The following is a 27,323-nucleotide window of genomic DNA, read 5'->3' as shown; positions in this document are numbered from 1 at the left end:
AATGCAAAAGTAAAGTCAAGAAACACCTGGAATAACAGGCAAATTTGGCCTTGGAATACGGAATGAAGCAGGGCAAAGGCTTAAAGAGTTTTGTCAAGAGAACGCACTGGTCATAGCAAACACCCTCTTCCAACAACACAAGAAAAGACTCTACACATGGATATCACCAGATGGTCAACACCGAAATCAGATTGACTATATTCTTTGCAGCCAAAGATGGAGAAGCTTTATACAGTCAGCAAAAACAAGACTGGGAGCTGACTGTGGCTCAGATCATGAACTCTTTATTGCCAAATTCAGACTTAAATTGAATAATGTAGGGAAAACCACTAGACCATTCAGGTATGACCTAAATCAAATCCCTTATGATTATTCAGTGGAAGTGAGAAATAGATTTAAGGGACTAGATCTGATAGATAGAGTGCCTGATGAACTATGGACAGAGGTTCCTGACATTGTACAGGAGACAGCGATCCAGACCATCCCAATGGAAAAAATATGCAGAAAAGCAAAATGGCTGTCTGGGGAGGTCTTACAAAGTGCTGTGAAAAGAAGAGAAGTGAAAAGCAAAGGAAAAAGGAAAGATATAAGCTTCTGAAAGCAGAGTTCCCAAGAATAGCAAGAAGAGATAAGAAACCCTTGTTCAGCTCTCAATGCAAAGACATAGAGGAAAACAACAGAATGGGAAAGACTAGAGATCTCTTCAAGAAAATTAGAGATACCAAGGGAACACTTCATGCAAAGATAGGCTTGTTAAAGGACAGAAATGGTATGGACCTAACAGAAGCAGAAGATATTAAGAAGAGGTGGAAAGAATACACGGAAGAACTGTACAAAAAAGATCTTAACGTCCAAGATAATCACAATGGTGTGATCACTGACCTAGAGCCAGACATCCTGGAATGTGAAGTCAAGTGGGCCTTAGAAAGCATCATAACGAACAAAGCTAGTGGAGGTGATGGAATTCCAATTAAGCTATTTCAAATCCTGAAAGATGATGCTGTGAAAGTGCCGCACCCAATATGCCAGCAAATTTGGAAAACTCAGTAGTGGCCACAGGACTGGAAAAGGTCAGTTTTCATTCCAATCCCAAAGAAAGGCAATGCCAAAGAATGCTGAAACTACTGCACAATTGCACTCGTCTCACAGGCTAGTAAAGTGATGCTCAAAATTCTCCAAGCCAGGCTTCAGCAATATGTGAACTGTGCACTTCCAGACGTTCAAGCTGGTTTTAGAAAAGGCAGAGGAACAAGAGATCAAATTGCCAACATCTGCTGAATCACTGAAAAAAGCAAGAGAGTTCCAGAAAAACATCTACTTCTGCTTTATTGACTATGCCAATGCCATTTGACTGTGTGGATCACAATAAACTGTGGAAAATTCAAAGAGATGGGAATACCAGACCACCTAACCTGCCTCTTGAGAAACCTATATGCAGGTCAGGAAGCAACAGTTAGAACTGGACAAGGAACGACAGACTGGTTCCAAATAGGAAAAGGAGTATGTCAGGGCTGTATACTGTCACCCTGCTTATTTGACATATCTTCAGAGTACATCATGAGAAACACTGGGCTGGAAGAAGCACAAGCTGGAATCAAGATTGCTGGGGAAGTATCAATAACCTCAGATATGCAGATGATATCACCCTTATAGCAGAAGAGGAACTAAAAAGCCTCTTGAGGAAAGTGAAAGAGGAGAATGAAAAAGTTGGCTTAAAGCTCAACATTCACAAAATGAAGATTATGGCCTCTGGTCCCATCACTTCATGGGAAATAGATGGGGCAACAGTGGAAACAGTGTCAGACTTTATTTTTTTGGGCTCCAAAATCATTGCAGATGGTGACTGCAGCCATGAAATTAAAAGACGCTTACTCCTTGGAAGGAAAGTTATGACCAACCTAGATAGCATATTCAAAAGCAGAGACATTACTTTGCCAATAAAGGTCCATTTAGAAAAGGCTATGGTTTTTCCAGTGGTCATGTATGGATGTGAGAGTTGGACTATGAAGAAAGCTGAGTGCCAAAGAATTGATGCTTTTGAACTGTGGTGTTGGAGAAGACTCTTAAGAGTCCCTTGGATGGCAAGGAGATCCAACCAGTCCATTGTAAAGAGGATCAGTCGTGAGTGTTCTTTGGAAGGAATGATGCTAAAGCTGAAACTCCAGTACTTTGGCCACCTCACGCAAAAGAGTTGACTCACTGGAGAAACTCCAGTACTTTGGCCACCTCACGCAAAAGAGTTGACTCATTGGAAAAGACTCTGATGCTGGGAGGGACTGGGGGCAGGAGGAAAAGGAGATGACAGAGGATGAGATGGCTGGATGGCATCATCGACTTGATGAATGGGAGTCTGAATGAACTCCGAGTTGGTGATGGACAAGGAGGCCTGGCGTGCTGTCATTCATGGGGTCACAAAGAGTCGAACACGACTGAGTGATTGAACTGGACTGAACTGAAATCAGACCAAAATTCCTGAGAACAGACCTATTTTTCAAACAAGCTAGCCTTAATTTGGTTATATTTGATAAAAATGAGGGTAATTGTAGGGAGAAAAATGTTTTAATAAATGTTAAATCCCAGTGTGTTAATGGAGGTCTAACGGAAGTAATGACTCATTTCTTAGATAGTTCTTTGCTGTAATGTGATAATAATGTAAAATTTAATTGAATTCCTAAAGAATACCCTAAGTTTGTTTCTGAAGCTTATCTCAGTAATCTATCTTTGGATGAAGATCAGATGCCTGATGACCTGCAACCAGGACTGGGAAAAGACATCATTTAAGGGACTGTCTCCAACCTGGATGGAAGTCCCTTTGCATCAGGTACTCTTAACTAGCTCATGCACAAAGAAACTGAAGGGAAGTTAACTCTTAGATTAATTCCCACTTCCAAAGGCCCCTACACTGAATTGGTCTATAGAGAAGACAGCTGACCTGATCTCACCTTAAAATGATGCTCAAGGAGGAGAAACTACACTACACCAGGATGAGAAGATGACGACATCAGAGGTAGACAGCTTGTCTAAGATGCTGGACCTGATTCGTATGATCATTTATAATGTTTTCTTGACTTCTTAGACCTTTGCATATAAATCAAATGCTTTTCTATCATAGGCCTGATCCTATGTTAGTTTTAGAAAGCAATCCAGTTGTTGGGTTTGTGGCCAATTACCTGTGTCTAGTTCTGGGTTACCTTGGTAAATTTCTCTACTACAAGACTCTAACTGGTTGGCCCTGAAAAAATTTACTTAAAAAAAAAATTATAGTCATATTCAGGTCACTGTGATATTACTGTGATGGGATCCCCTCACCGGGCGAATTAATAATGCCTGCTCTGACTCTGGCCATAAATTTGAGCTTTTATCTATTACTCAAGCTCAATCACAGCAATAAGAAAAGTTTCAGCAAAGGAAGAAAAAAAATCTCCCACAATTATGGGATGGACTTATATAGATAACACCAGGCTATGGTAATTTAGGTTTAAAGTCTCCTCTGTGTTGGAAACAATTAAATCATACTAAGGATTCAGTCTAGTAACACTAGAAAACTGGGCTATGTGCCTTATAGACGGTGTTGCCAATATATAATTTCCCTGGAAAAAAAAGACTCTAGAGTAGACTAAGTCAGATGACTTGAGATATACTGGGCTACATCTAATGGAAGCTCCTAAGTCTTACTTGTGACTTTCCTAATACTGCTGACTATGTTATTTGTATTTCACCTATTTTACAAAATTGCTGTTTCTTACACTGCCAAATGTGTCTGAGGCCTCTAATAGAATAATATATAGTCCCATATGAGATCGATGATGGTAACAGTGTAACTCTTGTAGATATGGGAAGAAGCAACAAGAGGGAATATTTTCCTGGACCAGGAGGCTAGTAAAACAGGTGGTACAGAGAATTTTGGATACTGTTTTATGGTTTAGTCCAGTAACAGCACATTGGCTTGTCAACAAAATCTTTGCCAAAGCTGAGAATGGACATTCTCAGCACCATGGGATAAAATGGTCATGAAATGCTCCCCTCAAAATCCTGGGCAAGTTTATGAGCAAAAAGGGGCTCTGCCAACTGAAGACTGGCACTTGCCATCTACAGCTACAGAGATTAAATCATGGCCACTGCAACTGCTGACTTTCAATGCCCCTGAAAGGAATTCAGGGTGAAAATGAGGAATGAGGCAAACTGTAATCTGGAACTGGCAGAAGAGGCCTTCAGATAGTTAGATCTTTTCAGGAGATTTTATGAGTTCCAATTCTTGCATCTTCTCATACCTAGAAAAACACTGACGTCATTATTGATGACATCTGCTTTGGCTATTAAGGAAAACTTTGCAATTAAAAGTCAAAATAGAGTAGCTATGGTTCAGACATCCTGGAAAATAGGTGATATTATGGGTGTAATTTCAGATTAGACGTTGTATTGCTAAACACTTGAGCTTTCTGAGCCATGTCAGGCTTAGATGCCACCAATCTCAAAACAATGTCTGCTGGAAGCTAGTAACTGCAACCTTACTTTACAAAACTAGGCAACTGGCTACCTGGCCAGAAGTCTCCCTGAAGTGCCAGGTCCAGACTGGGTTTCAGGCCTATGCTTCTAAAAAGGGATTTATTTTGTCTATTAAAATTCCAGTTATCCCTCCTCCACCTACTTCTAATTGGGTCTGTTACAACAAATGGCAGAACAAAGGATTGAGATTTTAATCATACACGGCTCAGATCAGGAATATTTCCAATTCAGTGTCTATTCTCCAAGCTGAGGAAGTCCTATGCCCCATTTTGACAGGAAGTTATTACAGTCATAGTTGCCCAGTTCCCTAAATTAAAACTGAGCAGGACTCTGTGGGGCTCTGGAGTACAGATCTATTATGTGTTCTACATTTATCTGTAGGATATAGGTTTCATTCACCTTCCCTGGGTTCTAAAGGATGGATTCAAACAATTGCTAATCAGGGAAGGGAGGGGATACAGAAACACAGGAGAAACAAATGGTGGTACAGCCTTGAGACAGGGCCCTAGTTCCTAATCAAAGAAATATCCATAACATTGTCTTTGAGTTCTACAGCACTGGAGCCCCCACCCATGTGGAGGATGCTAACTTCAGACTGAACACAAGATTCCTGGAGCATAGCTATGTTGCTCCACCATCAACCAATCAAAAATAAATAAATAAAGTCACAAACCCTGCAGCCCTCACCCCAAGTGCCTTCTGTTTCCAGGGACCAGAGATGACCATCCTGTTAGGTCTCCTGTTTGGCCCTTGTCTATTTCATCTCTGAGAGGAGCCAACAGTTTCAAAATAAACTGCTGTTACTACAAGGGTGGAAGCTGGTTTCAGATGTGGAACACCCCAACTTAGATCAGGTAGAGAGACTTGTGCTCTGCTAGGCAGGCGTACACCCATGCACAGCAGGAAGAAGTTACAGAAGAAAGAGACCTCTGCCCCAATTCCCAAGAAGTATCTTGAGCATGAAGTCTCTCAGCGCGGAGTTGTTAGGGGAAGCACACTGATTGAAATCGCCCACCCTGGCCAGGCACCATAGTAACCACTTGCATGAGTTGTTTTATGACAGGAGATCCTGATAAGGGATATAAACATAATAAGCCACAACCAACCAGAAGAGTTCGGGAAAGGTCAAAAGGATACACCAGTTATCCGTCCACTTCCCAGAATCCCTATCGCTAGCATCCATCTTGGCTGAGCGATGCGTGCCACCACCAGGAAAGACTCTGAATTAGAATGATTGGCCAAAGACCACCCGGAAACTAATCCCGTCACCATAAAACCCGAGACTGCGAGCCACATGGCAGAGCTGTTCTCTTAGGTTCTCTAGGGTTCTCTTACCCTACTGCTCTCCACCTGGGTGCCCTTTCCCATTAAATCTCTTGTTTTGTCAGCACATGTGTCTCCTCGGACAATTCATTTCTGAGTGTTAGACAAGAGCCCAGTTTCGGGCCCTGGAAGGGGTCTCCATTCCTCCAACAGTTCCTTCCAAGTACACTCCCTCAAGGCCACTCACTACCCTATATAAACACCTATATTTGAGGGTATGTACTGTAATTAAGACAGCCTATGACTAAGGCACCATGAGGCCTATGCAGGGGAAAGCAGAAAAAAAGATTCCTGTGGACAACCAGTGACTCATCTTTTGACAACTCCCTGAATAAAGAAGGCTCTCTTTAGGATGGCTCAAAAGGAACTCCTAGGCTCTTGTAAATCAATCGTAGAGAAGAAAGATGAAAAGTAGCAGAGAAGACAAGTCGAGGAATCTGCTTCAAAGGCAGAGGCCACAGAAGAGTGGGTTCAGTGTTTTGTTTGAATCAATATGTGCCTCACATAACAGGAAACTGTTTTGCTGTGTGTGAATGCTCTGGGAGTGTGGTCTGCTTATCCTTTCACAGGATTCCTCAAGAGGCAGGTGCCCTAATGGCTTTTTAACTGCCTGAGCTGTGCTCACACAACTTTAACTGGCCTGATCCCCAGCTGAAGGGAGAAGAGGAAAGAAAGGAAAGGAGATGCCCCATCAGCTTGGGTGGCAACTACTAGAGTGCAGTGGACTATGGCACCTTTGGAACACAGTAGAACATAACCTTGGACAGAGATAAACTGCTTCTGTTGTAGGAAAGGGGACCCCTTCCAGGGCCCAAAACTGGGCTCTTGTCTAACACTCGGAAATTGTCTGAGGAGACACATCTGCTGACAAAACAAGGTATTTTATTGGGAAAGAACACCCGGGTGGACAGCAGTAGGGTAAGGGAACCCAAGAGAATAGCTCTGCCACATAGCTCAAAGTCTTGGGTTTTATGGTGATGGGATCAGTTTCCCAGTGGTCTTTGGCCAATCACTGTAATTCAGGCTTTCCTAGTGGCGCACACATTGCTCAGCGAAGATGGATGCTAGCGAGAGGGATTCTGGGAAGTGGATGGATAACTGGTGTCTCCTTTTGACCTTTCCCAAACTCTTCCGGTTGGTGGTGGCTTATTAGTTCCATATGCCTTATCAGGATCTCCTGTCATAAAACAACTCACGCAAATGGTTACTAAAGGGCCTGATCAGAGTGGGCAGTTTCAGTCAGTGTGCCTCCCCTAACACTTTCATAGCTACTTACTTGTTCACCACAGATCAACGAAAAAGAAATTACAGAAGACAGTGGAGGGGAGGGGAATAAGCCCCTGCAGGCTCCCTGTTGTGGGCTGTATATGGGTTGGAAAAGAAATCTCCACTGGAAAGGATGCAGAATGAAAGAAGAATAGAGTTCACTAAAGCACTAAAGCATTTGTTCCTAGGAAGGAAAGCTAGGACAAACCTAGACAGTGTATTAAAAAGGAGACATCACTTTGCCAACAAAGATCTGTATAATCAAAGCTATGGTTTTCCCAGTAGTCGTGTATGGATGAAAGAGCTGGGCCATTAAGAAGGTTGAGCAAAAAAAATTTTTTAATTAAAAACAGAAGGCTGAGCACGAAAGAATTGATGTTTTCAAAATGCAGTGCTGGAGAAGACTCTTGGGAGTCCGTTGGACAGCAAACAGATCAAACCAGTCAATATTAAAGGAAATCTGTCCTGAACATTCATTGGAAGGACTGATACTGAAGCTGAAACTGCAATACTTTGGCCAACTGATGCGAACAACTGACTCACTGAAAAAGACCTGGATCCTGGGAAAGATAGAAGGCAGGAGGAAAGGCGATGACAGATTATGAGATGGATGGGTGGCATCACCGATTTAATGGACATGAGTTTGAGTAAGCTCTGGGAGACAGTGAAGGACAGACAGGGAAGCCTGGCATGCTGCAATCCAGGGGGTCACAGAGTCAGACATGACTGAGCAACTGAACAACATAATAAGGTATACAATCACTGAAGAACACAGTGACAAAGTTAGTTAAAGTGATAAAGGAAGTTTATTTGGATTTGCGGCTCTGAAAAGTTCAGTCTCTGCTCCCCAACTTCCTCCCACCACGGCTCATGGAGGAGCTCTGGCTGCTGTTCCTGCTGCTGTGGTCCCTTTTTCTTCCGCTGCTTTGAGAACTGTGCCTTCCCCGGCTTCTAGACCCGTGTTTTTGAGATTTCTCGCCCTCATGACTACTCCTCCTCTTCCTGTCAGCCTCCTCTTTCCTCTTGTAGGAGTGGGCCCACACAGGGCTCCTCCTCCTCCTTTGCAGGTTATAGTAGTCGTCATGGTGGTCCAGCCTCACCCTCCTCACTGAGCTCTTCCCAAAGGTGGAGCCAGTCCAAATTGGAGGTAAGTAGATGTCTTCATTTCCTTCGCAAAATTCATTGTTTGGATTTCTGAACACGTGAAGAAAGTTGCAGTATTTCCCTCTGGGACACTGCTGTATTTCAAATAAACCTGCAAGGGCACAGTGAGGAAACAGCATTTACTGCTGGCACTTCATCCTTTTCACAAGGTGTGTACCAGTGTGATAAGCCTGTTTTCTCCCACGTATTTAAAATAGCTTGTCCAAACTGATTTCACAGTTCAGACTCACAGATTTCAAAAACATTCAAATGTTCTAACAAACTAGCATTACAAATGGTAAAGGTTCACAACTTAGTAAGAACATCCCATTTCCTCACTGGATGACACAACCAAACAAATTGTGCCCATACTTTTCTAGGGTTTCACCATCCCACATAGTGACAGTGAAGATCCCAAGTTAATGGTAAAGAACACATGCCTTGGAGTCTAGGTGGCAGTGTGATTTGAGAGCAGAGTGGTAGTAGTAAGAAAATTACTAGTGAAATGGCAGCACTCTCTGTGGGTACAAGAACACATATTTTCCTTTTATTTTAAAATAAGATGATAAATATTAGCATACTAGTTTCAAATTTACAAAGGCCTCTTAATACAAAACATTCTTGTCAAACTAAATCTATTTTAATAATCCCACTGGGGCTTAGTAAAATAGCAATAAATTCCTCAAATACGTAAAACAGTAAAAAGTGAAACAGATACCATCCTCCTGGACACTATATACAAAAGCTAACTTAAGATAGACCCTAGACTTAAACTATAAAATTCTTTTAAAATAGATAAAGTAAATTTCATCAAAATTAAGAACTGTGTCTCAAAGTACACCAGCAAAAAAGTTACTATAAAATTTATTTCCACAGCATACATAGGGCCTCTATCTACATTATCTAAAGAACACTTACAACTCAATAAGAAAACAACAAGTAACCCAGTAAAAAACACACAACTGACTTCTCATTCCTTCAGATGATTATAAATATGACAAGTTCATAAAAAGATGTTCAACATTACTGGCCATTACAATGAGACAGTATCTCACACTTGACAGGATGGGTAAAATATAAAGAAAATTAACTGTATTATGGGTATATGGAAAATCAGTAATCATATTCTGCTGGTGTAATAAAATAATTCAGCTGCTTTAGAAAACTGTTAAACAGTTTTTCAAAATGTTAAAACTAGAATTACCATGAAAGTGGAAGTTAAGTCGCTCAGTTGTGCCCAACTCTCAGCGACCTCATGGACTGCAGCCTACCAGGCTCCTCCATACATGGGATTTTCCAGGCAAGAGTATTGGAGTGGGTTGCCATTTCCTTCTACATAAGAATTACCATATGATCTTGCAATTATGCTATGAATCATATGCACAAGAGAAACATACATAAAAATCTGTGGGTGAACTTTCACAGTAGCATTATATATAATATCCAAAAGGTGGAAACAACCTAAGAGTCGATCAACTAACAAATAAATAAAATGTTATCAACATTATTACTTCTGAACTGCAGTAATGGAGAAAACTCTTGACAGTCCCTTGAAAAGGAAGAGATCAAACCAGTTCATTTTAAAGAAAATCAATCCTGAATATTCACTAGAAGGACTAATGTTGAAGTCGAAGCTCTAAGACTCTGGCCACCTGATGTGTAGAACCAACCCACTGAAAAGACCTGATGCTGGGAAAGACTGAAGGAAGGAGGAGAAGGGGACGACAGAGGATGAGATGGTTGGATGGGATTGCCATTACTGACTCAACAGACATGAGTTTGAGCAAACTGTGGGAGGTGGTGAAGGACATGGAAGCCTGGCATGCTGCAGTCCATGGGGTAGTAAAGAGTGAAGACACAAGTTGGTGACTGAACAAGAACAACAAATCAACAATAAACCATTGCAGGCAGTATAATTCATATGCAAAAAGGATGGAGTTCTCATACACTCTATTGATACAATATGGATATATCTGGCAAATGTGCTAAGCCAAAGAAGTTAAGATACAAAAGATCAATGTCATATGATTCCATTCATGTAAAATGTCCAGAATAGGCAAATCTATAGAGAAGATACGGGGAAGCAGAGAATGGCGAGTGGCTGTTAACAGATGTCAGATTTCTCTGAAAGTGAAGAAAATGTTCCAGAATTAGAGGTGATCATCACAAAGTTGTGAACATGATAAAAACACTGAACTGTGCACTTTATTTATGAACTGTGCACTTTAAAAGGGTACATTTTGTTAAGTTTTTTGTTTTCCTCTACACTGCTGTATTTTTTAGAAAAGCAGAATAGCTTCTTGTTTCAGGGGAAGTCAAATAGGGTATCTATGAACTGAACTGAACTTTAGAGAGAAAATAATTTTTACCCTTTCATGGTACAAGTCTTAAAACTTATGGTGAATTTGGTCTTTTAGTTTTCCTTCTAAAAGCTACTCCTACTCTATCTACTCTAATATGCTTTAAAACTAGCAGCATCAATGAAGAGCAAGCTGACAAACCGCTTTTGTGATTCAGAATTTTTAAGTTACTTTTTAAGTAAGAGATTTTAAGGAGTGAATACAAAGCAAACAAAGAAGATTAATGGGAAAGATAAGTGTTCCCCAAAGGCATTAATAGCATTTTTTTTCATCCTGAGGTACTTACATTTGGGCTAAGCCCATCTGACAGGAAGAAATTTAACAATAAGAAGGCCAAAGAATTGCTAGATAGTCTCAGCAAAGTCCACATATCCGAGGAATTATTCTCAAGTATCCATAAATTAGTCTGACTGGGCCCTTAACATACTCCACACAGCTATTACCAATCTCTAATTTACAAAACTGTGTTTCATGGAAGGCAGAAAATATGACAGGATGACGTAACAGAAAACAACAGAAGATTCATTAAGGATAAAAGATGGAGAGAAAAAAACCACTGAAGTGAGAAGAGCCAAAGAACAGAAAACACCTCTACAACTGTAATAAGTAAAATGAGATTCTTATCGTTGTACACAAAATGCAGAATCAAAGATTAGATAACCTAACTCTGCCACCAATGCACTGTAAACTAATTTTTCATGGTGTAACATGACCCACATGGCCTATTACAGATCTAAAATATTATGTCCTTTATATAATTCTCATGTGTGGGAAGATAAAAAATGTGGAAACTCTGATTCAGTTTTTAAAAAATTCTCTTTAAAGCTTGTTCTTTTTTTCCTGCTAAGAATCTCCTTTTATGTAACTGGAACAATCAAGGGGGAAAAAAATCATCATGTTGTACTTTACCACAAATTGCCATATTCCATTGGGTCACTGGGCAGAATTCACACTGAAGCTGTCGTCCTGCATACCATCGTCCATTAAACAGAGAAAGGGCTGCCTGGCATTCTTCTTCCCTTTAAACCACAAATTAACAGATGAACCTTAATGTTCTAATATATACACATAACTGCATCATCTATTAAAAAACCCTTTTGTCAATTTACCACAGGACCGCCTAAAGTTACTACTGACAGAGTCTTTATTAGAGCTTCTAAAACTCAATATTTACTAGGAATCCTTTTTACTATCCCCCCAAAATGTTCTGAAGGATGCAAACCAGGTCTTAATCCGATAGAGCTGATTATAAAAAATGCAAAGTGTTTTCATTGTTAGAAAATGTTCTTTTTCAGCTAGAATTTCTATTGCTCTACAGTGGTTCATGTAATCAGTGAGATACATAATGGCTGAAGCAAATATCAAGACAAAACAGTGATACATTAATTATTTCTTAGCTGGTAAAATATACATAAGAACTGTATTGGCTTTAATTTCAATTTATACTCTAAATTCTCCATTCTATTATCTTTGTTTCCAAGTTTTGTATTTTAATTACTAAATTAATAAATAATAATATAGCTACTGAAAATCTTTTAAAACCATATAAATATAGAAAGAATGTAATACATTTCCTGTATCAGCTATTGATATGTACATTTTAAATGTATATAAAGAGATACAGTCAGTGGGATAATCGCAGAAGTCAACATAAACAAAACAGATGTACCAGGAAATATGTATATATTTATGTTCAGAATACTTACGATTGATACTGAACATATACATTGCCCCTCAGATGAGGTTCCAGGTTGCAACTGACCTAAGGAGCAATGAAGTCTATTATAGAAAATAACTCAGGGGAAAAAAATTCAGCTATCAAATACACTTTGTCTAACAGCTATCAAATACACAAATACATTAGTATTATGCAATGCGCTTACCAACAAAAGATTCCCAAACTGAGATAATACTCTCAGTTTTATTAAAGCTTTCTTAAAAATTAATATTTTCTTTTGCTGCACCATCCAAACATGTGAAACGTCCCCCAAACAGGGATCAAACTTCTGCCTCCTGCAGTGGAAACTCAAAGTCTTAACAACCCAACCACCAGGATGTCCCAAAGGCATCTCCATCATACAGCAGCACTGCAGGCCTCCACTATTACATCTCTGTAGATCAGATTCAGTATTGAATAAATATAAAACGTTTCCATATGCATGAGACTATAGGAAAGGTAAATCAGTTATAACATAAGCCATAAAATTCAAATTTTCATTTTGACTAACATTGTGAACTACATAGAATGTTAGTTTTACTTTGTTGAAATGTTGAAGCCATTTCTATTCTTTTCCCTCTTGCTCACATCTTGGAATTCCAGACACAGATGCATATATATTTACATAACAGCAGAAAAATGTTCAAACATTCATAGTAAAGTTTAGATTTTTTCCCCAAAATAATTTTCAAACTTAACCAATCTGTTAGAGTTTATTAGAGCACACCCCTCCCCAAAAGAGCTGGGGGGCGGGGGGTGGGGGGGGGATCAACATCAGTAATGAACTACCCTGTATATACTAGTACTCCTACAGGAAGAGTGAAAGGCCTTAAAACACTGATCAAGAAAACATAAAGATAATTAAACCAGTTATACCAAAAATATTTTTTAAATTTCCATAACAAATGTTTAAAAATCTTTCAAACTAAACTAATTGCTTTCCATTTATGAATTACTAGCCTGATGAGTATAAGCTTGGCAAATAATATACACCTATCTCAAGAGCTATTTTGGTTTGCTTCTAGACAACTGCAGTAAAATACCACAATAAAATGTGTTACCCAAATTTTTTCGTTTCTCAAAGCATGTAATAATGTTTACACTATACTGAAGTTTATTAAGAGTGACTGCAAAGCATTATATCTAAAAAAAACAAAAAACAAATGCACATACCTTAAAATACTTCATTGCTAAAAAAAATGCTATCATCTGCACCTTCAGCAAGTCAAAATCTTTTTGGATTAGTAACATCAAAGGTCATTGATCAAGGAAATCATAAGAAATACAATGAATGAAAAAGTTTGAAATTCTGCAAGAATTACAAAAATGCAGCTGCAAAAAAATGCCAGCAGATCTGCTCAATACAGAACTTCTACTTACCTTCAATTTCTACAAAAACCTGTTTTATCTATTAATTGCAAAAGAAGTATGTGCGTAGTCAGGGCTTCTGTGGTGACTCAGTGGTAAAGAACCTGCCTGTAATGCAGATGTGGGTTCCAAAGGTCTGTGTAGTTCTTTGGAAAGCTAGGTTTTTCCAGTATTCATGTATGGAGGTAAGAGTTGGACCATAAAGAAGGCTGAACACTAAAAAATTGATGCTTTTAAACTGTGGTGTTGGAGAAGACTCTTGAGAGTCACTTGGAGTGCAAGGAGATCCAACCAGTCCACCCGAAAGGAAATAACTCTGAATGATCATTGGAAGGACTGATACTGAAGCTGAAGCTCTACTACTTCAGCCACCTGATGAGAAGAGCTGACTCATTTGAAAAGACTGTGGTGCTGAGAAAGACTGAAGGCAGGAAAAGGGGATGACAGAGGATGGCATCACTGACTTAATGGACATCAGTATGAGCAAGCTTCAGGAGATGGTGATGGACAGGGAAGCCTGGAAAGCTGTAGTCCACGTGGTGGCAAGGAGTCGGATACGACTGAGTAACTCAACAACAAAAGAAAAGTGAAGGGCTGGACCTCCCTGGTGGCTCGGTGGATAAGCATCTACTTGCCAGTGTACGGCACTGATCCAGGAAGCTCCTGATCCCTAATCCAGGAAGATCCCACATACCTTGGGGCACAAGCTGCAACTATGGGGCCCATGCTCAAAAAGAGAAGCCACTGCAATGAGAAGCCCACACTCTGCAACTGGAAGAGTAGTCCCTGCTCACCACAATTAAAGAAAAGCCTGCCTGGACACAGTAATGAAGACAAGCACACCTTTTCCTGTCCCTGAAAAAGTCATCTTATGGTCTTTGGTAGTTCCAAAAAAAAATACTATAATGTATACTTTGGGCAGAAATTGCAAGCTGGAACCATCACTATAATACAACAACCAGAAAGCTGTGTTACAAGTATGGAGGTGAATTCCCTACTATATGTAGTCCATAAGCAAACTCTTAAGACAGCCATCTATAGAAGATCTTATGCAGAGAACTCAAAGCTGGAAAAGTTGATCCATAATGGTACTGAATGGATGAAAAGACCTCTTTTCATCAAAAGCTTAGAACCTAGCACCATGCCAGTGCTTATTTACAATTGCATGTAGTACCCCTACTTTATTGGCAACAAAGCTCGGTGGAGAGGGAGAGAGAAGGAATTAACATTTCCTTGCAACATGACACAGGACCTACAGCATGGCACACATCCCACCTATGTAAACAGCATATGCTCTTGCTTTCCCATTCCAGCCAGTACTTCAGAGGGAGGCAGAGCAGTTCCTCCTCTAGACACATTGCTCATGCCCACCTTAAACTGGATCACTTTCCCCATGTTCTTAAACTCAGGGAGCACGTCATCATAAAAGTCCAGGAACTGCTGGTAGATTTCTTCTTCACTGTACTCTAAGTTTGCGTCAGGGTCGTAGTCATCCCTTCCACACTGCTCCATCCCAAACGTTGTAAACATGCTTTTAATAAGCAGTGTGGGACTTGATGTTGGGAAATTGTGTTTACGTGAACACCTGCACATGAAGGAAAAAGTTTAGTAGTCCGGTGGTGAGAAATTACACAAAGAGAAACTTAATTTAAAATATGAGTTAAAGGCTCAAGCAACTTAGCTGTTTGAAGTAAACTGTAAGACAACAAACGTCACTCAAAATTTAAATTTCAACACAACAAAACTATTAAAGGCTGACCAATAAAGGGAATGTCACTGAAATATAAAGGTGGGAATTATTTCCTAGTTTAAATGCCATTCCTTTGCTTTTTACTCAAGTTCAGAAAGCCTGTTATGTTAAAGCATACAGAAAAAGATGGTCCGCTTGCATGAAAGGTCACTGTGTGACACAAGTGTATCATATGAGACGCTCAGGAGAAAGGTGACAGTTTTATACAATCTTCCATTAAACCAATGCTTACATAATAGTGTAATTTAATATTTCCACAGAATAGTGTAATTTAATATTTCCAGGGAATATCCTAGTGGTCCTGTGATGAGGATTCTGAGTGGAGCAGTTCTGATCCCTGGCTGGGGACCTAAGACACTCCATGCTGCATAACCAAAAACAAATTTCCAGTTAAGGGCTGTATATTGTTGATAATGTTCATGATGCCACCAGTCTTGCTGTTTATACTATCGGCTCGACCCAGCACAGGCAAAATGTGACTGAGAGGGTGGAAAAAGACTCAAGCAGCCATAACAGAACCTCTCTCCTGGTTGACATAGCAGACATAATGTAGCCATAACATAACCTCATAAAACATAACCATGATGTTCTTCCAATGTAGCCCTGATGCAGCAGGAACAAGGCCTTTCATGGTGAACCTAATAGAGGCATATTGCACAAACTAACCTGTGACCAAGGGACTATCTCTCTCTGAAAATGCACAGTGCTACAAGTGACGTCAACTGTTACAAAAGCTTCCTGATGTCCATGCACAGTGCTACAAATGAGTTCAGCTGTTACATGATTGTGCAAAGCCACTGCTTACAGTACATGGGATGAAAAGGAGTGAAGTGTGGCTAAGTATGCTTGACTTGCACCATCTTGTTAGTTTCCCCACAATTATATATTTCAATCTTATTGTATGCAAAAAGCTTCATAGTTTTAATGGGTTTATTTTTTCATCTGATCCTTCTAATGCACTAGGACAACCATATCTCTATTTCCCTCACTTTGTAAAGAAATGACCTCACACCCAGGGAAGCTCAGTTGAGAAATGATCAAGGAGATCTGACCTACCTTATAAGTCTAGTATGTGTTTGTTATATGGCATAATATATACATATACATACATACACACACACATACAAGGATACTTTCTGCAATTAACACTAGATAAAGGCAGAATGCACTCAACTATACTTCAATAATCCATAAAAAATTACCTTTATTATATAATCTGGTTTCATGTCCTAAGATAAAAATGAGGAAAACTTTTAGCTCACTCAGTTCAGTCACTCAGGCGTGTCCGACTCTTTGCGACCCCATGAATCGCAGCACGCCAGGCCTCCCTGTCCATCACCAACTCCCAGAGTTCACTCAAACTCACGTCCATCAAGTCAGTGATGCCAATCAGCCATCACTTCCTGCATCGTCCCCTTCTCCTCCTGCCCCCAATCCCTCCCAGCATCAGAGTCTTTTCCAATGAGTCAACTCTTAGCATGAGGTGGCCAAAGTACTGGAGTTTCAGCTTTAGCATCATTCCTCCCAAACACCCAGGGCTGATCTCCTTTAGAATGGACTGGTTGGGTCTTCTTGCTATCCAAGGGACTCTCAAGAGTCTTCTCCAACACCACAGTTCAAAGCATCAATTCTTCGGAGCTTAGCTTTCTTCACAGTCCAACTCTCACATCCAAACATGACCACTGGAAAAACCATAGCCTTGACTAGACAGACCTTTGTTGGCAAAGTAATGTCTCTGCTTTTGAATATGCTATCTAGGTTGGTCATAACTTTCCTTCCAAGGAGTAAGCGTCTTTTAATTTCATGGCTGCAATCAATACCTGCAGTGACTTTGGAGCCCAAAAAAAGTCTGACACTGTTTTCCCATCTATTTCCCATGAAGTGATGTGACCAGATGCCATGGTCTTAGTTTTCTGAATGTTGAGCTTTAAGCCAACTTTTTCATTCTCCTCTTTCACCTTCATCCAGAGGCTTTTTAATTCCTCTTCACTTTCTGCTGTAAGGGTGGTGTCATCTGCATATCTGAGGTTATTGATATTTCTCCTGGCAATCTTGATTCCAGCTTGTGCTTTTTCCAGCCCGCATTTCTCATGATATACTCTGCATATAAGTTAAATAAGCAGGGTGACAATATACAGCCTTGACATATTCCTTTTCCTATTTGGAACCAGTTTGTTGTTTCATGTCCAATTCTAACTGTTGCTTCCTGACCTGCATATAGATTTCTCAAGAGGTAGGTCAGTTGGTCTGATATTCCCATCTCTTTCAGAATTTTCCACGATTTATTGTGATCTACACAGTCAAAGGCTTTGGCACAGTCAATAAAGCAGAAATAGATGTTTTTCTGGAACTCTCTTGCTTTTTCAATGATCCAGCAGATGTTGGCAATTTGATTTCTGGTTCCTCTGCCTTTTCTAAAACCAGCTTGAACATCTACAAGTTCACGGTTCACATATTGCTGAAGCCTGGCTTGGAGAATTTTGAGCATTACTTTACTAGCGTGTGAGATGAGGTTCCAACTAATTAAAAAGTAATGTATTTTAATTAAAAACTGGTCAGCTGTAGATGCCAGCAGTTCAAGGAGAGAGAACAGCAAGTTGCTTCATGGATTTAGTTTTGTAAGATGAAAAAGTATATAGAGATTATACATTTATGTACCTACCAATACAATGCATACAGAATGCCCATACTTATTATGCATACCTCTGAAATGTCGAATGTTACTCTCCAAATGACCTCCTATTCAGCCTGCAGTCTGATATAGTCCCAAGTAGCTACTAACAGAATTCAAAGGATTCACCGCAGCTGAAATTGTTAACTCTAAACTGAAATATTATTGGTTTAAATAAATATAGCAGTAAACAAAGACCTTAATTAACAAATTTAAAATTCTGTTCATAGGCTGTAACTCAGGTCCAGTTCCATGGGTGTCAAATACACATCTATGAATCTTGCAACCAAGTCAAGTCACTAGGTTTAGGGAAAATTTCCACTGAACCAGGAAGCATCCATACAAGCTTGAGTATATTAAAAAATGAAGTTAGCTAAAAGAAGGCAACCCTCTGTGAGTACCAAAAGCACTTTAAAAGAACTGGAAGGCATTAAAATCCAGAGTCAAATCTATTGCATATTCATAACAATTTGTTTCCTTCTTTACACCTTGCTTCCCATTTTCGCTTTATTTAACTTAGTGTGTAGCTTTTTAAATTCACTTTTGTAAGTTCAGTTCAGTCGCTCAGTCGTGTCCAACTCTTTGCGGCCCCATGAATCGCAGCACACCAGGCCTCCCTGTCCATCACCAACTCCCGGAGTTCCCTCAGACTCACGTCCATCGAGTCAGTGATGCCATCCAGCCATCTCATCCTCTGTCGTCCCCTTCTCCTCCTGTCCCCAATCCCTCCCAGCATCAGAGTCTTTTCCAATGAGTCAACTTTTTGCACAAGGTGGCCAAAGTACTGGAGTTTCAGCTTTAGCATCATAGGTAAGGTATAAAAAAAAACAGTCAGGACAGATATGGCATACTCTTCACTAGTAGTTATCTTTCTTTGGAAAGTTGGTGGAGAGAACTGTCAAAGCTGTGACTTCAACAAATGCTAATTCCAGAAAGATTCAAACTTACTTATTTATAAAAACAAGCAACCAAAGAAATGCTTAGGTTATTGGCATCTCTGATGATCTCACAAATGAAAATTCCTAACTCACTCTCACATACACACACACCGTTTGGACATTTTTAACGCGAACTTCACAATAAACTGGAAAATTCTGAAAAAGATAGGAATACCAGACCACCTGACCTGCCTCTTGAGAAACCTACATGCAGGTCAGGAAGCAACAGTTAGAACTGGACATGGAACAACAGACTGGTTCCAAATAGGAAAAGGAATACGTCAAGGCTGTATATTGTCACCCTGCTTATTTAACTTATATGCAGAGTATATCATGAGAAACGCGAGCTGGAAAAAGCACAAGCTGGAATCAAGATTGCCGGGAGAAATATCAATAACCTCAGATATGCAGATGACACCACCCTTATAGCAGAAAGTGAAGAGGAATTAAAAAGCCTCTGGATGAAGGTGAAAGAGGAGAATGAAAAAGTTGGCTTAAAGCTCAACATTCAGAAAACTAAGATCATGGCATCTGGTCCCATCACTTCATGGGAAACAGATGGGAAAACAGTGTCAGACTTTATTTTTTTGGGCTCCAAAATCACTGCAGATGGTGACTGCAGCCATGAAATTAAAAGACACTTACTCCTTGGAAGGAAAGTTATGACCAACCTAGACAGCATATTGAAAAGCAGAGACATAACTTTGCCAACAGAGGTCCATTTAGTCAAGGCTATGGTTTTTCCAGTGGTCATGTATGGATGTGAGAGTTGGACTGTGAAGAAGGCTGAGCGCCGAAGACTTGATGCTTTTGAACTGTGGTATTGGAGAAGACTCTTGAGAGTCCCTTGGACTGCAAGGAGATCGAACCAGTCCATTGTAAAGAGGATCAGTCGTGAGTGTTCTTTGGAAGGAATGATGCTAAAGCTGAAACTCCAGTACTTTGGCTACCTCATGTGAAGAGCTGACTCACTGGAAAAGACTGATGCTGGGAGGGATTGGGGGCAGGAGGAGAAGGGGACAACAGAGGATGAGATGGTTGGATGGTATCACTGACTCGATGGACTGAGTTTGAGTGAACTCTGGGAGTTGGTGATGGACAGGGAGGCCTGGAGTGCTGTGATTCATGGGGTCACAAAGAGTCGGACACAACTCAGCGACTGAACTGAACGTGAACTTCATACGCCGGTGCGAGTATTAAAAACTGATACAAATAATCAGTTTCTAATGACAGAGTTAGCCTTTTAAATTCACTTTCACCAAGCCTTCCCCAGTGGCTCAGATGTTAAAGAATCCACCTGCAGTGAGGGAGACCTGGGTTCAATTCCTGAGTTGGGAAGACTCCCTCTTTTGCTATGCAAAAGGGCATGGCAATCCACTCTGGTATTCTTGCTTAGAAAATCCTATGGACAGAGTGGCCTGGCAGACTATATTCAGTCCACGTAGTCACAATGAGTTGGACATAACTGAGTGACTAGGTACAGCACAAACTAATCTGACCACTGTGGATATCTCTGTGGAACAACTCTCATGTGTGCCTTTCTGAATCTCTCCTTTTCTCACATCTCAATAAGAGGATAATCTTTTTCTTTTTTGCTGCACCTCAAAGTTTATGGGATCTGAGAGCCCTGATCAGGAACTGAACTTGGGTCCTTGGCAGGGAAAAGCACACTGTCCTAACAAGTGAACCATCACTGGAGTCACAAGGATAATTTTAATTTTAAAAACTTATGTATTTCTGGCTGCATTGTGTTTCTTTTGCTACATGAGCTTTTCTCTAGTTACTACTGGAGCCACTAGTTGTGATGCACCAGCTTCTGACTGCTAGATTCTTTCGTTGTAGAGCATGGGCTTCAGAGTGCCCATGTTTAGTTTCCCTGCAGCATGTGGAATCTTCCTAGACCAGGGGTCAAAGTGCTGTCCCCTGCACCACAAGGCAGATTATTAACCACTGAACCACCAGAGAAGCCCTCAAGAATAACTTTAAACAACCAAGGAAATATTAGTGATAGAATAAAAACAAGGGGTGAGGCAGCTAACAACTTGAAAGGGAACTTAAACTTTGGTTCACCTTCCCATACAAATGTGTCTCACTTGTCTTTCAAAAATAATCCAGTAAATATTTTTTTGAGGGTTAGTATATTAAATGAATGAATTACTGTTTTTTATGAGATTAAACCTATAGTTGGATTCTAACGGTTACAAAGAGGAGTAAAATCCCTCATCTTAGTTGGATTCCTCAAAGGGACTCTTTCACTGCTTACCAGTCTTTATGAATACCTTCATAAATACTATGAGCAAATATAATCCCAACTATAGAATATAAAAGCAGTTAAATATTCTATATGAATGGTTCTCAATCCCAGACATTTTAAAATATCCAAGACTTACACATAATTTGAGACGAGCCTGAAGAACATGCTTTTAAAGTTTTTCAATGCCGTGTGGCAATTAAGTCTATGTGACACAACCAAGAGTAGCCCCTGCTCATAGTAACTACAGAAAGCCTGTGAGCAGCAATGAATAAAAGACCCATTGCAGCCAAAGAAAAAAAAAAAAAAAAGCTTTTCAGATGATCCTGATGTAATTCACCATTCAGGATTATTATTTTTAGAAACGTAAAAAGCTGAAGACAAGTTTAGGTGAAAAAATAAAGAAAAATGTTTTTTGAAGGAAAAAACTCACATCAAGGATAATATTATGAATAAATATATAAAAGAATCAGAGTTTCATGGATTTGTCTATTCATTTCTGTTTTGGGGATTAACAGAATGTTATGAGATGGCACTAGTGGTAAAGAACTGCCAATGCAGCAGATGAGGTTTCAAACCCTGGGTCTAGAAGATCCCCTGCAGTAGGGCATGGCAAACCACTTCAGTCTTCTTGCTTAAGAATCCCAAGGACCACTCTCTTGTTCCCCTTGCTCCCTCTTGCGCCCAAGTTCTACACTGCCATGCCCTGCTCTCAAGAGGCACAAGTCGTCTCCCCCAGGAAGTGGGCACAGGCCACGGAGGCTGGCAATATGCGTCTCCACTTTGCCCGGCTCTCGGAGCACGCCACAGCCCCCACCAAGGGGTCCACGCGTGCCGTGGGCTATGACCTGTACAGTGCCTATGATTACACAGTACCACCGATGGAGAAAGTGCTTGTGAAAACTGACATTCAGATAGCCGTTCCTTCTGGGTGCTATGGAAGAGTGGCTCCTCGTTCTGGCTTGGCAGCAAAACACTTCAAAGATGTAGGAGCTGGTGTAATAGATGAAGATTATAGAGGAAATGTTGGTGTTGTCCTGTTTAATCTTGGCAAAGAGAAGTTTGAAGTCAAAAAGGGTGATCAAATTGCACAGCTCATTCATGAACGGATATCTTACCCAGAAATAGAGGAAGTTCAAGTTTTAGATGACACTGAAAGGGGTTCAGGAGGCTTTGGTTCCACTGGAAGTAATTAAAACTTATGCCAAGAACAGGAAATGAGAATGTACTTTTTCTTGAAAATAAAGACTTTGCTTAAAAAAAAAAAAAAAGACTTTGCTTAAAGTGAAGAAAAAAAAAAGAATCCCATGGACAGAGGAGCCTGATGGGCTATGGTTCATGGGCTCACAAACCAGATACAACTTGGTGACTAAACTAAAAACAACAAAGATCATGATAAGATCTTCTCCTCATGAAAGTGAAGTCACTCAGCCATATCTGACTCTTTGTAACCCCTTGGACTGTAGCCCCCCAGTCTCCTCCATCCATAGAATTTTCCAGGCAACAGTACTAGAGTGGGTTGCCATTTCCTTCTCCAGGGGATCTTCCTGACCCAGGGATCAAACTTGGGTTTTCTGCATTGCAGGCAGACCTTTACCATCTGAGCCACCAGGGAATCCTCTCCTCAATATACTACATATTACAACACATATTATAATAATTATACTCCTCAGTATATAAACTGCAATAGTTAATTTACTGAATTATTTACTACAAATATATGTATTATTCTATTAATCTCCCCTTACCTGCTGTTTCAATAACTCTTGGTCAACCAGGGTCTTAATACAGTAAGTGGAAAATTCTGGAAATAACAATTTGTAAGTTTTACACTGTGTGCTGTTCTGAGCAATGTGATGACATACTATGTTATCTTGCGCTATCCTGTCAGGAACTCCATTCAATGACACCAATCTGCTGTCAATATCAACATCAAACCACCATCACAGTTTAAGCATCACCAAAGCAGATGATTTTCCTTATGACAACATCATAAGAAGGCTAACTGAAGCGTAAGACATTCACCTCACTTCTTCTCATCAGGTTACACCTGTTTCATATTATTATTGTTATTACTACTACTCTACTATTTTAGTATTATTAGCTTCCCAGCAGAGAAGCCCAATTATTAGTATTACTAACATTAATAAGTATAGTTATTAAGTTAGTAATAATACTCTTACTGTGCCTATTTTAAAAATTATCTTTGTTATAGGTATGTATGTGTAGGAAACAATGGTATACAGTGAGTTTGGTGACTCAGGCATGGAGGGTGCTTAAAACACATTCCCTATAGACAGGGGTGAATTACTGTATCTACTTTCGGCTGTTCATTGATACATGAGTTAAATCATAAAAATCACTAGGGCATGGAATACAAATGTTCAAATATTTGTTAAATGGGTGAAGATATCAACACTTAGATTTCCACATGCTTTGACTCAGAAACACTGATCACAAAGAAATATGGAACAAGAATGGCTCAGAGAACAATGGGAACATTGATCATAATGAAAATATAACCAGACACTTACTGCTTGACCTGTGCCTGTGCTCTTCTTTGTGCTTTCCATGTATTCACTCATATCAGCCTTACAGCCCTCTTATAGGAGTAATACTATTTTCAATCTCTCTTTTATAGATAAGGAAACTAAGGCACAGAAAGCTTAATTTCCCCAAAATGACAATCACTGAAGCTAGTTTTTGAACCCAGAGTTCTATTCCTGAGGCTGAGTATAATAAGAGTTGTTAATGAGTCTACTTTATGTCTATTTTCTCTGATTTTGTCCTGCACCCTCATTTAAAGCAAAGCAGATTTTAAAAGCTCACTTTGTAGAAGTGATTTCCACTAGAAAAACAAAGCCAGGGTTCTACGGTTCCCTGAAAGAGTGCAAATGTTCTATTTTGCCCTTTATATGTCCATATGGACAAATGGAAGCACAGGGTAGAAAACAAAAAACAAGATCTTTTTAAGGGATGGGAAGAAGGTAAAGGAAGCAGCATCTGAGAAGTAGGTTAACTCTAACAAACAGCATACAGTGAACTGGAAAAGTACCAAGAAAAAAATAGATGCTCTATGATTTATAATTTAAACTAAAGATGTGTCTCTCCCAAAAGAGAACTCAAGAACTTCAATGTTTTGACTCTCTTTAATTCTGACACAATAAAACAAATTTATTTACCTATCTCCAAATCTGCAAGCTCCTGTTTTACTGTAGAATGGACAATTAGCTCGATCTTTCTCCATTATTCTTATTTCCATGGGTGGTTCTGGGTTATGCCATATGGTACCACTTTCCAACTGTTGAAAATAACCATGACTTTATTTGTGGTTTTAAAAATCCATCAGAATTAAAGATTTAAAGTGTATCTAAAATATTTTTTTAAAATAAAAAGATTTCTGTAAGAATATATATTTAAGTTGTACCACACAACTGACACTCTACAAACAACTGTCATGAGACAGGGGCTGTGTCTCTCATGGCCTTTTGGCACTGTCCATCATCAGGCACTGCCCTAACTACCAGGAGCTGTCACCTAGGTTTCCCTTCTGTCCACCCATTCCAAAAAGGGTCTAAGGACTTGATAAGGGAACCACCCCTTTGATTTACTCTGATTCAAATTAAAGCATCCATCTGGGTGTAAAAATGTATGAGGCTGGCTACACATACTTTAAGGACCATAAACAAGTCTAGTCCATGGGGGTGATTTTTGCTTTTGTACATCAGTTCTTTTTTGTTGTTGCTGTTGTATAAATCACAAAGTCTCAGATGTGAGTCCCACATTCAGACAGGATCTAAGAAACTTTACCACAAAATTAACATTACTGGCAGTATTGTTTTTAAAGAAGTGTTCATTGGTCTCAAAATTTTAATGAAAGTTTAAAAAAATACCTCATTTTCAGCCTGTTTCAGCATCTTCTGCACAGGTTCCTACAAATGCAAACATAGGATGAATAAAAATCTGAAAATCCAGTAAGTCACAACTATTTTTTGTGGTTAGAACCTCAAATTAAGATTTTAAAAACCCTAATGCAAGGCTTCAGGTTCTTATTTGTCTTCTACAGCACAGATCTTCTGAAAAGCTTTCAAAAGAATATAGGTGAAAAATTTTATATAAATAGAAAAAGGAATAAAACATGATAGAAGTACTTTAAAATACCCCTATAATTTCAGAAACAATAGTATGTTTACTCATACATACCACATACTAGTTTTTAACATGAGGTATCAATGAGTATTATAAAATACAATGCTAAACACTATATCATAACATTTGATAAAAGCCAAAAATTATTACATGAAAAGTGGCACTGCAGATGTATGAAAGACTTCAAACTTTTTAATAAGGGAAAGTAAGTTCTCCAAAACTTTAATACAGTTCTCAGCAACTGACATTTGAATATGTTTTAATCACACTGCTGCATTGCTTCAGTCGTGTCCGACTCTGTGCGACCCCAGAGACAGCATCCCACCAGTCTCCCCCGTCCCTGGGATTCTCCAGGCAAGAACACTGGAGTGGGTTGCCATTTCCTTCTCCAATGCATGAAAGTGAAGTCGCTCAGTCGTATCCGACTCTTAGCGACCCCATGGACTGCAGCCTACCAGGATCCTCTGTCCATGGGATTTTCTAGGCAAGAGTACTGGAGTGGGGTGCCACTGACTTCTCTAATTACATAAAGGAATTATGCAAAATAATTACACAAAAGACTTGATAAATCTAGATGGCATTTAAGAGTCCTGTATGCTTGACAGGAAATTGTGGCTCAGCTGGTAAAGAATCCACCTGCAATGTGAGAGACTTGGGTTTGATCCCTGGGTTAAGAAGATTCGCTGGAGAAGGGAAAGGCTACCCACTCCAGTATTCTGGCCTGGAGAATTCCATGGACTGTATAGTCCATGGGGTTGCACAGAGTCAGACATGACCGAATGACTCTCACTTTCATTTGTGCTTCCCAGGTGGCTCAGAGGGTAAAGCATCTGCCTGAAATGTGGGAGATGCAGGTTCAATCCCTGGGTTGGGAAGATCTCCTGGAGAAGGAAATGGCAACCAACTCCAGTATTCTTGCCTGGAGAATCCCATGGACAGAGCAGCCTGGCAGGGTACAGTCCATGGGATCACAAAGAGTCAGACATGACTGAGCAAGACTTCGCTTCTTCACTTCATCGACAGAACTTTTGTTTCCTCATTGTTGACCCTCTAAATATCCTAACTCGGTAACTGATGTTGCCATTTTCTTTGCTTACTCATTAAAACTAAACTCCTGAGAGGATCACTTGGACTCTCCCTTTGCCTTCCACACAACTCCCCTCAGTTAACCAAGAGATATCCCAGATCTGTGTACTTATCTTTGTAAAGCACAATCCTCATACCGGACATGTGTGCTCAATCATACCAGACTCCGTGGGACCCCATGGACTGTAGCATGCCAGATTCCTCCTGTCCATGTGATTTCCCAGGCAAGAATACTAGAGTGGGTTGCCATATCCTCCTCCAGGGGATCTTCCCGCCCAAGGATCAATGCCTGGGTCTCCCACATTGGCACCTTGGTTCTTTGTCACTGAGCTACAAGGAAGAGCCTCATACAAATCACAAATACATCATATCCTACTTGAACAGCAGCCTTAACTCTACTCTTTTTGGTCACTGTTCCCTACCCCCAATACTTTAAATAAAAATGATGAATGATTTATTAAAGATTAAGACAATTAATTTCCATTATACTAACATAAAGTCCAAACTCCTTCCAATCCAGGAGGCTTTAAATGATCTGACCCTGTCTAGCCCTCTGACCTGCTGCCTTCCTCTGCCACTCTGTCCTTTGGTCTCTGGGATTTAAAGACCATCACCTCTATTCAGCTCCACACTCGAGTCCTTCTCTCAGCCCGAAACCTTTCCCCCTGAGATCTTTGCACCCAAGAAACAGCTGAAAACAATAGCTTCTCAGAGAAATTTTCCTTGATGATTTATCTAATTATACCATTATTCCCAACACTCCATCGCATCATCTTGTTTTATTTCTTTGCAGGA

The 27,323-nt window shown here is 40.0% G+C and overlaps 1 protein-coding gene and 1 pseudogene across 1 annotated transcript in view; one reads left to right on the top strand and one right to left on the bottom strand.

Moving 5' to 3' along the window:
• Positions 1–7,474: 7,474 nt before the first annotated feature.
• Positions 7,475–27,323, bottom strand: part of LOC138986360 (U2 small nuclear ribonucleoprotein auxiliary factor 35 kDa subunit-related protein 2-like) — a 46,855-nt gene continuing 27,006 nt past the window's right edge. Inside the window, exons 6-11 of the mRNA XM_070365724.1 lie at positions 25,187–25,225; positions 24,476–24,594; positions 15,055–15,268; positions 12,305–12,360; positions 11,508–11,617; positions 7,475–8,350 (exon numbers count right to left, since the gene is read on the bottom strand). Coding sequence (XP_070221825.1) covers positions 7,929–8,350; positions 11,508–11,617; positions 12,305–12,360; positions 15,055–15,268; positions 24,476–24,594; positions 25,187–25,225 — 960 coding nt within the window. The 3' untranslated portion in view covers positions 7,475–7,928. The remainder of the gene's footprint in view (positions 8,351–11,507; positions 11,618–12,304; positions 12,361–15,054; positions 15,269–24,475; positions 24,595–25,186; positions 25,226–27,323) is intronic.
• Positions 21,711–22,557, top strand: LOC138986361 (deoxyuridine 5'-triphosphate nucleotidohydrolase pseudogene; annotated as a pseudogene).

The sequence above is a fragment of the Bos mutus genome, chromosome X (genome assembly GCF_027580195.1).
Source record: "Bos mutus isolate GX-2022 chromosome X, NWIPB_WYAK_1.1, whole genome shotgun sequence".
Classification (NCBI taxonomy): domain Eukaryota; kingdom Metazoa; phylum Chordata; class Mammalia; order Artiodactyla; family Bovidae; genus Bos; species Bos mutus.
Note: the sequence above shows the minus strand (reverse complement) of the source record. Positions and strands in the feature narration are given on the sequence as shown.